The sequence below is a fragment of the Thunnus albacares genome, chromosome 20 (assembly GCF_914725855.1).
Source record: "Thunnus albacares chromosome 20, fThuAlb1.1, whole genome shotgun sequence".
Taxonomy (NCBI): domain Eukaryota; kingdom Metazoa; phylum Chordata; class Actinopteri; order Scombriformes; family Scombridae; genus Thunnus; species Thunnus albacares.
Window position 1 is genome coordinate 23,320,273 of NC_058125.1, and position 10,313 is coordinate 23,330,585.

General features: G+C 39.7%; 1 protein-coding gene across 1 annotated transcript; it reads left to right on the forward strand.

Annotated features, from left to right (window-relative positions):
* The first annotated feature begins 2,791 nt into the window (after positions 1-2,791).
* Positions 2,792-3,944, forward strand: ccr10 (chemokine (C-C motif) receptor 10). Its single transcript, XM_044338492.1, has one exon. It carries the CDS (start codon positions 2,792-2,794, stop codon positions 3,908-3,910), a length of 1,119 nt encoding a protein of 372 aa, XP_044194427.1. The 3' UTR covers positions 3,911-3,944.
* The last annotated feature ends 6,369 nt before the right edge of the window (positions 3,945-10,313 follow it).

A 10,313-nucleotide genomic window follows, 5' to 3' on the forward strand; every position in this document is an offset into this window, starting at 1 on the left:
ACAATAGCCGCATCCAGTCTTGACATGATTAGGAATATCAAATGTAAAGTAATGATTTAACGTTGAAATGTGCAGGCCTAGTAGTTTGGGAACGTTGAAAGCTTTTAATATGCAGTAAATATCATGAGATGTGTATACTGTCTTGTAAGTAATTATAGTGATCTGATATTGCAATACAGAGAGCAATTGGTTGTGAAACTTGGTGTTAGTGATAAAAGCGATAATAATAGACTTAACAACTTGAGTGAAGATGGGAGGGTGTGAAAGTATGCCTTGGGCTCTATTTTCGAAAATAGGGCCCAATGTTTTTATGGTCAAGAGCAAATATAACAGTAGACTAAGTAATAGTTTTACAACTATCAAAAGACAGAAAATATTTTGAGTAAGTATTTTGAGGTTAAATGCTGAATCTTGAATGACAGTCTTCGTGCCGTACTCCGCCGCCCGTTTCTTTTGAAGTTTGAAGTCCGGTTTGACTAAGTTATGAATCCGAGAAGAAGGGGTGCGATTTGTGACAATTTAAATTTTCGCGATAGTCAGAGATATATGTGGAGAACACCATATATTTTATCTTTCTCTATTTCGGAAGAGTGTGTGATGGAAATCATCAAAGGCACACGGAAGATGAGTCAGAGCCTGAGAAGGTGTAGAGGCAGCCGCGTAAAAGACATTGTCATCAACATAATAATGGACATTAAAATACATAGTCTTAGTTATTTTAGTTTGTAATGCTTATTTGCAATTGTTCAAATAATAGTGGACCAATAATAGATCCTTGTGGCACTCCTTTACTGATCATAAGAGAGCGAGGTTTAAGTTTTGAGAGGCCGGTTGAGAAAGTGCTGCTATGCTAGGAGATGGTATCATATTTTACGCAAACTGCAGCTGCAACATGCAAGGTGCAGAGTTGTGAACTAATTGAAGATTCTGGTAGTTTTTGTTGAAATTTCACTGTAAAAATATTGCCTTGTTGTAACTCGTAATGCACATAAAGCAGCTTTTCAGTGTAACTATAAAATGAAAACTTTTTGGTAGTTTGGATTGTGGCTCATTAGAAATCATAAACCAACTATCACTCGAATATATATCCTCTGTGAGGAGACATGTCCTTCAGCTGCCTGAACAATAAACCAACAAATCTCCCACCTTTTTTTGGTTAAATTTGTTAATTTTCAACTTTATTGTTTGATTGTGTAAAGCGGCATAGTGTACATTGAAATGAACACAACCTGTATAATATGGCTTTCATTTTGGAGTCTACATGGAACTGCAAACTAAATTACTGCAGATCATTTCTGTTCATTACTGCACTTAGACTAGAACATTACAATCACACTTAATCACAATTACTCTCACACCTCGCTGTTTGTCCAGAACATCGATTTCAAAGATGTAAGTTTTACAGCTCTCAAACATACTACGCTGCTCTGCTCATGAGACTTTCTACACTGTTGTTCCTCTTACCTTTAAGGGAAACTCCTTAATGTCTGTATCCAAAATTAAATAAAGAAGTTAGAGAGGAATTTAAAAGCATATGAGAAGGAAGGAGCATAATTTAATATTGTGAGTAGTCACAGCAGTAACAGAGTAACACAGTGAAAGATGAAATGATAAAGGATGATTGTGGAAACTGCCTATAAGGGCTGTTAGCACGCGACAGTGACTGATCTGTAGACCTTCTCGGTACCCACGACTTCCCTTGTGCCAACGACCTGGTGCCAGTGTCACGCAACCTGGTGCAAAATGACTAAAATATCACAGGTGTTCACTCAGACTGAGGAACATAACTGCGGGTTTGTCACTTTCAACCTGATTGTAGAAGAGTAAGTATTTCCTGATATAATGATGTGAAGTACAGTATTCTGCTCAAAATCAACCCAGAGTGCACAACATGTTTTGGAGCAATAACTGGTTCTCACCCAAGTTAGTCTGCCTGTGCCATTTTCCAGAATGACTCAGAATATTCTCAGCATAACATCTAATACACGCTACAGAAGCTCTTAACATGCAAACTAGGCTTCATTTGGCCCGAACTGACTACATTTAATGACAATAAGTTGTAAATTGATTAAAAAACATGCCATGCAGTATGTGCAGTATGAAAATTGAGTTTTAATCAACTGTTTATTTCAGGTAGACTGCATCACATGTTCCTCCTTTAAATGTACTAGAAAGTTTAAAAAACTAATCTGAACACACTCACTCTACAAATTATTAGAGAATTATTGGATTGGAAGCTTCAGCCATCCAAATGAGTCAAATCAAGTAGATATCTTTGATTATTACAGTCTTTTTAATGCCAAAGTCCCTCTTTTTGTTACTATACTTCCACCGCAGCTCAACAGGGAAACACTTTCCGAGGAAACACAAAGAGGGAATTCCATGCTAAAAAGACTGTAAATGGATCAAATATCCACTTGATATGACTAACTCAGACAGTGCGTGGCATCGCATGATGGGGACACAGTCATTTTGTGCAGACAAAATGACTGTGACTGTGACTGTGTGTTGAAAGCACTTAATGACACACTGTGGCTTTTGGGCCCCCATCACTCACACTGAAAGCACATTTGAAGGGGATCTTTTAATTGTTATTATGAACAGGAGGAATGATTGCACTGAGGAAAACCTCTTTCAGTGTTTATATGGACATCTGACTGTTGTTTTGAGACAGACCTGTCCTTTAACATTGACCTTAGCTGTAACATTATAATTTTTCCTGGACTCACAAAATGTACGCTCACTTGTTTACACATAAAACTGACTGGTCTTCATGTATTCTCCACCAGCAATGGGTTCCAGCTACCAGGGCAACATTGATAACGATGACTACCCAAACTACTCAAACTACTCAAACTACTCAAGTAACATCACAGACCTCAGTGATTACTACTACACTTCTGACTGGTGTGAGGCTGGTGAGCAGGAGTTCACCATCAAAATGTTCCAGACCTGTGTTTTCTGCCTGATCTTCCTGCTGGGTGTGATGGGAAACTGCCTGGTGATCGCCACCTTCGCTCTCTACCGCCGCCTCAGGCTTCGCTCCATGACCGATGTCTTCCTGTTCCACCTGGCGCTGGCTGACCTCCTCTTGCTCCTCACGCTCCCATTACAGGCGGTGGACACTAACCTGGGTTGGATCTTCTCCACTCCCCTCTGCAAGGCCACGCGTGCATGCTATGCTATCAACACATATAGTGGGCTGCTGCTGCTGGCCTGCATCAGTGTTGACCGCTACATGGTGGTGGCACAAGCCCAAGTGATGCTTAGGCTGCGCAGCCAGATCTTGACAGCGGGGAAGATCTCTGCTGTAGGTGTGTGGTTTGTTGCAGTGCTCCTCAGCCTGCCTGAAATCCTCTTCTCAGGGGTTTCGGTATCAGGAATTGATGCATACTGTGGCATGGTAGCGCCTAGAAATGTCAAAATGGCCACCAATGGCACCATCATTGCTGTCTTCTGCCTGTCCTTCTTAGTGATGGTGACATGCTACTCTTTGATCGCTCAAGTGCTGTGGGAAGGAAACGCACATCGGCGGGGGAAGCAGTGGCATCGGCAGCGTACCTTGAAGCTGATGGTGGCTCTGGTGCTGATATTTCTGATCTTCCAGTTGCCGTACACCGTGGTGCTGTCACGTAAAATGGCGGGGCAGTTCTGTGGCCTCCTGTTGGAGTACATCACCTGCACCTTGGCGTACACCCGTTGTTGCCTTAACCCAATCCTGTATGCCCTGGTAGGTGTGCGCTTCAGGAACGACGTGCTGAGGCTCATCCATGATTCAGGCTGCCCCTGTGAGCGGCATCTGGTACCACAAACTGTGAGCTCCACCTCCATCTCCCCCTCCTCACCTGCGCTCACCATGCTCTCAGGTTGCTCGCCGACATTCCCCAACGCTCCAACCTTAGCTTTCTAAAGAGAAATTATACATTTTGTTTTGTTTTTTTTTACAAAATGGTACAAATACATACAAAAAATCAGACTCATGCAAATCAAATCAATCAAATAGTGCATAAAATGGTGCAAAGAATGCACAGAGTGCTGAGATAAATACTGAATGGTTAAATTCATTATACAATATATGTAGGTGGTTGTGTACAGTACATATAGCCTGTTAAAATATACAGTCATGAGTGAAATGTATTTCACATTTTGTATTTTAAACTAAATAAATATGTATGATATGTAGGTACAGTTGGTATTTTAGTGTTATTGCACAGTGACACAGTGAGTTAACTGTTCATTAGTGTGATGGCAAGGGTGAAGAAAGTGTTCCTGTGTCTGGTGGTTTTGGTGTACAGTGCTCTGTAACGCCTACCAGAGAGGAGAAGTTGGAATAGGTAATGTCCAGGGTGTGAGAGGTCTGTCCGTTTCCTGACTCTGGAGGTGTACAGGTCCTGGTCTGCACCGTTAATCTTTTCTACAGACCTGACTGTCCGTTGTAGTCTCTTCCTGTCCTGTTTGGTGGCCGACCCAAACCAGAAAGTGATAGACGTGCAGAAAACAGACTCCGTGACTGCGGTGTACAACTGGATCAGCAGCTCAGGAGGCAGGTTGAACTTCCTGAGTTAGGCAGGATGTAAATCCTCTGCTTGGCCTTTTTGATGATTGTGTAGATGTTGGACTCCTACATACTGCAGCTGTCTTGATTTAGCTGTGTAGAGCTGTTTTCTTTTTTTTCAAATGGTTAAAAAAAGAGTCTGATTCTGGTCTTTAAGTATATAAGTATATTTACCTTTAGCAAAGGCTAGCCATGGCCATCTTCCTTGCTGGCTTTAAATAAACATAGTTCTCTTGCTTTAGCTGTCAAGGTAGAAATGATACATTTTTATAATATTTTCTTTTTTAAAAAAATGGTAAAACAAAATGTCAAAAAGTCAGAATGTGATCTTTACTCAGTTTTGAATAAATATGTTGTTGCTGCATTTTTGGCTTTGTAGGATGGTGTGGTTCTCATGTTGTTTCTCTTGTTGTCAAAATTAATGTTGTGGTGAAAATCTTGACAATAAAATCATTTGACCTTAGTGTGCAGTCATCCTCTTTTCACATGCTTTGGCTTAAATCAGGAAATATCAGAGCAAACAAAATGTAAACTTGCAGTAGTTGTCAGTTTTTTTTTAATACTTATTGCTATTGACACACTAGCAGATCCTCAAAAAGTCTTGAGGTTTGATACCCATCTCGAGTTATGGTCAGTCACAATGCCAACGGAGCCAAAAATAGTCACATAGGCAGTATGTGGTCACACTCTGGCAAGTCCAGGGTGGTTTTGAGCAATCAGATGACAAAAAGCAGATGGTCAAGTCAAGAGTCCCTTCAGCTTTTGACGCATCTCAGCTTTTCGCAACTCTAACCACAACCTCATATGTGGTCATGAAGACAGCAGCACTATATGTTTATTTCACGGAACTGAGATTCTATAGAAATATTTCACACTTTGACAACTTTGATAAGGGGCTGAGAGGCTCAGAGTTAGAGTAGATAGTATAGTAGAAGTACATATCTTTAATTGGATACTACTTTATTTAACCAGTGTTTGAGTGTCTGTACTATCAGCTTATAAACAACAGATGTTCCACATGGCTTTTTGCTGTATCTCTGAATTTCTAGTGGGCTAACTATATTTTAAATCTTAAAGGATAGGTTCATAATTTTTCAAGTGTGTCTTAAAACAACAGTCAGGTGTCCATATGAACAGTGAAAGAGGTTTTCCTCGTTGTAATCATTCCTCCTGTTCATACTGGATACTAAAAGACCCTTCAAATGTGCTTTAAATGTAAGTGACGGAGGCCAAAATCCACAATGTGTCCACACAGTCATTTAAAAGTTGATGTGAAGCTTATATGAGGCTTCAGCAGTCTGAGTTAGTCATATCAAGTGGATATCTGACACATTTACAGTCTTTTTACCATCAAATTCCCTCTTTGTGTTTCCTCGGACAGTGTTGTAGTGGTGGAAGTAAAGTAACAAAAAGATTTTGGCACTAAAAAGACTGATATGCAGTATGAACAGGAGGAATGATTACAACAAGAAAAACCTGTTTTAGTATTCATTTGGGCTCCTGATTGTTATTTTAAGAGAGACTTTAACCTCAACCATAACCTGACCTTCATTCTAACCAAACTCTAACCTTAACCCTGACCCACAAACACAACTAGAATGCTCTCCACACTTTTGTATCACTTGAAACTATATATTGTGTAGATACATTACATTTCTGGTATTTATTTGTTTTTTTTGTTCAATTGCTTATTGTTTTCTCAAAGACTTAAATAAGGATTGTTTGTATATTTTTCTCCACTCACTTGTTTGTGTGATTAAACTTTGATGCATATAATATTTTAAAAGACTTACTTTTTAGACTTGCATTTTGATTATCGTATCACACTTGAGATTTTCTTTTAACAAGTGGCAACCAAAATGCATTTCATAAACCCACACACACACACACACACACACACACACACACACACACACACTATCCCGGCAGTGATCTAAGCTTGCGTAGGCGACGAGTTACCCACAGAAATGTCAAACCAGCAGCACAGTCATGTGACGCATGTCTTTAACATCAATGCAAACTGATCTCTTTCACTTGGCAAAACAATCGCACCTCAAGGTCCATCCACTTCCTGTTTCATATCATTTGATCATATCACATGATGAAATGGAGTTTGGCTGTTGTTTATGAAGACAGTTTTCCTCACAGCATTTTAAAAAATTTGCCTACTGTCTGTAGCTCCATAAATCTTTTTAAATGGGCATTAAGGTCAGATTGTTTTCTCAACTGAGAATGAAGTGGTGGAATATTACTGTACATCCATCTATTCAACTACTGTACTTAAGGACAATTTTGAGGCCTTTTATGCTTCTCCACTACTCTTCGGAGAGAAATATTGTATTTTTTACTCTACTACATTTATTTGACAGTTTTAGTTACTTTTAACTTTTCAGTATTAAAGATTAAAGCAGTAGTCCCCAAACATTTAGTGCTGATATCATACATGAAATCTGTGCGGTTGTCTCTTGGTCACATTTCAGATATTTATGAGTTGTTAGCAGAAACATTTCCCCTCTAAACTTCTCATATGGTTTCTTTCCGGAAACTGTTAAAAAAACAAACAAAAAAAAACCAAACAAAACAAAAACAAAGATTAGAGCAAAATCCATAAACTGAAAACAGATTTGTGTATCAGAACTTTGTTTTTTCTTCTTTCCTCTCCCATTAATCATCTCACGACCCCTCAGATTTATCTGGTGACCCTTAGGAGGGGCCCGACCCCTAAGTTGGGAACCACTGGACTAAACTAGCTAACTGTATATAAAGTAGTTGAAACTAGCTCCACCTCCAGCAGCTACAACAGTAACATGCTGCTCTAACACTGATGCTTGACTATTAATAATCTAATAAAGTCAGATGTTTTTTCTGCAAAATGAGTACTGTTACTTTGAATACTTTTAAGTAAATTTAGTTCATAATACTTCTGTACTTTTACTTACATTGTATTTTAAATGCAGGACTTTTACTTGTGATGGAGCATTTTTACATTGTGGTATTGCTACTTGGTGGTATTGAACTTCCACACTTTGGTACTTAAATTTCCAGTAACTCTGCGTCTGTAATAAACTTGCCGCACAAAACAGCACGTGTAGACGTTGTTAGACTCTCAGGCTTATGTGGTATTGCCACCTCTGTATCTGTCACCATGTGCTATATATCAATGCGGAGGTTTTCGCAGAGAGTTGTGGGGCAGCTTCTGAGGCGTCTCTCTCCAGCACAGACAAATAGAGTGTGTGTTGTGGTCTCACTCTTGCGCTGCCTCTCTCCACTTGAAAATGCAGACAAAGATTTGCATGAAAATCAGATGTACCCACACATAGTTCTCACATGCAACAGAAGTTTTCAGACATAAAAAAATGTACAAAATGTGAAAAAAATCTGTACAATTAAGCACAATTTTTAAATACAACATTTGACATTTGGCCTTAGAGTAGAGTGAGATGAATTGTGAACCAAGAAAAGTGACTCTCTTGTTTTTTAGTTTATGATCATAACATTTTAAACAATTTAAAGGATTTTGTAACCTGTTTATTTATTGTTTTTAATGCAAAAAGGTCCAGAATGAAATCAGGGATGAAATGACTGGGCTCTCCAGCTGTATTGTGATGTTTTGACCACTAGAGGTCAGCCTGATGCAGAGGCCCTGTTTACTAGTCCGTCCTTATGATAGGACTCTATTCTTTGAAGTTCACAGAAACAGTAATACAGTTTGACTTCACAGCAGGTTGTACATCTATAACATGCTTTTTAATCATTTTACAGTTGTAAAGACAGCAGAACACACTTCTGCTTTCCATCCACATAAACTGTACCAACACACACTCTCACTTCCATTCTGACACATGGTACAAACCTGAATCAACACTTTTGAGATAGGGCTGCAACTAAATAATTATTTTCATTATTGATTCATCTGCTGATTCTTTTCTCAATTAACTGATGAGTTGTTTTGTCCAAAAAAAAAAATGTCAGAAAATAGTGAAAATTGCCCATCACACTTTCCCAGAGAGTCAAGCTGTTTGTTTTGTCCAACTGAGAGTCCAAAGATAATCAATTTAATATCATATAAGACAAAGAAAAGCAGGAAATCCTCACAATTGAAAGGTTGAAACTAGGTCAACAATTAGGAGATTATCAAAAAAGCTTCTGATTCATTTTCTGTTGATTGACTAATCAATTAATTGGCATTTCAGCTCTTATTATATCCTTTTAGGTTTTGCAATTAGGGAATGTAAGTTGACTGCATGGCTGTATGATAACATATACCAGACGAAGGGTTAGGGGTTAGGATTAGGGTCAGGAATTAGGGTTAGGGGTTAGGGTTAGGAATTAGGGTTAGGGTTTAGGGTTAGGGATTAGGATTAGGGTTAGGAATTAGAGTTAGGGTTAGGGTTTAGGGTTAGTGGTTAGGGTTCAGGGTTAGGATTAGGGTTAGGAATTAGGGTTAGTGGTTAGGGTTCAGGGTTAGGGTTTAGGGTTAGTGGTTAGGGTTTAGGGTTAGGAGTTAGTGGTTAGGGTTAGGGGTTAGGGTTAGGAATTAGGATTAGGGTTAGTGGTTAGGGTTTAGGGTTAGGGATTAGGGTTAGGGTTTTGGGTTAGTGGTTAGGGTTTAGGGTTAGGGGTTAAGGTTTAGGGTTAGGGGTTAGGGTTTAGTGGTTAGGGTTTAGGGTTAGTGGTTAGGATTAGGGTTAGGAATTAGGGTTAGGAATTAGGGTTAGGGGTTAGGGTTCAGGGTTAGGGTTAGGTTTTAGGGTTAGGGTTTAGGGTTAGTGGTTAGGGTTAGGGGTTAGTGGTTAGGGTTAGGGGTTAGTGGTTAGAGTTCAGGGTTAGGAATTAGGGTTAGGGGTTAGTGGTTAGGGTTCAGGGTTAGGAATTAGGGTTAGGGGTTAGTGGTTAGGGTTAGGGGTTAGTGGTTAGGGTTCAGGGTTAGGAATTAGGGTTAGGGTTAGGAATTAGGGTTAGGGGTTAGTGGTTAGGGTTTAGGGTTAGGGTTAGTGGTTAGGAATTAGGGTTAGGGTTTAGGGTTAGGGGTTAGTGGTTAGGGTCCAGGGTTAGAGGTTAGGGTTTAGGGTTAGGGGTTAGTGGTTAGGGTTAGGGGTTAGGATTAGGGTTAGGAATTAGAGTTAGGGTTTAGGGTTAGTGGTTAGGGTTCAGGGTTAGGATTAGGGTTAGGAATTAGGGTTAGGGTTAGTGGTTAGGGTTAGGGGTTAGTGGTTAGAGTTCAGGGTTAGGAATTAGGGTTAGGGGTTAGTGGTTAGGGTTCAGGGTTAGGAATTAGGGTTAGGGGTTAGTGGTTAGGGTTAGGGGTTAGTGGTTAGGGTTCAGGGTTAGGAATTAGGGTTAGGAATTAGGGTTAGGGGTTAGTGGTTAGGGTTTAGGGTTAGGGTTAGTGGTTAGGAATTAGGGTTAGGGTTTAGGGTTAGGGGTTAGTGGTTAGGGTCCAGGGTTAGAGGTTAGGGTTTAGGGTTAGGGGTTAGTGGTTAGGGTTAGGGGTTAGGATTAGGGTTAGGAATTAGAGTTAGGGTTTAGGGTTAGTGGTTAGGGTTCAGGGTTAGGATTAGGGTTAGGAATTAGGGTTAGGGTTAGTGGTTAGGGTTAGGGTTAGGAATTAGGGTTAGGGGTTAGGGTTAGGGTTAGGGAAAATAGAATTCCTTAATGTGTGTATAAAATTATTTATTGTCAGGAAGTCAGAAAAGAGCATGCAAGACTTCAGAAGATTTCACTCACAGTGACTTGAAACCAGTTTCAAGTTCAGAAA

Bases quoted from the DNA above. Each gene is read 5' to 3' on its own strand.
- ccr10 (XM_044338492.1), top strand. From the start codon at position 2,792: ATGGGTTCCAGCTACCAGGGCAACATTGATAACGATGACTACCCAAAC.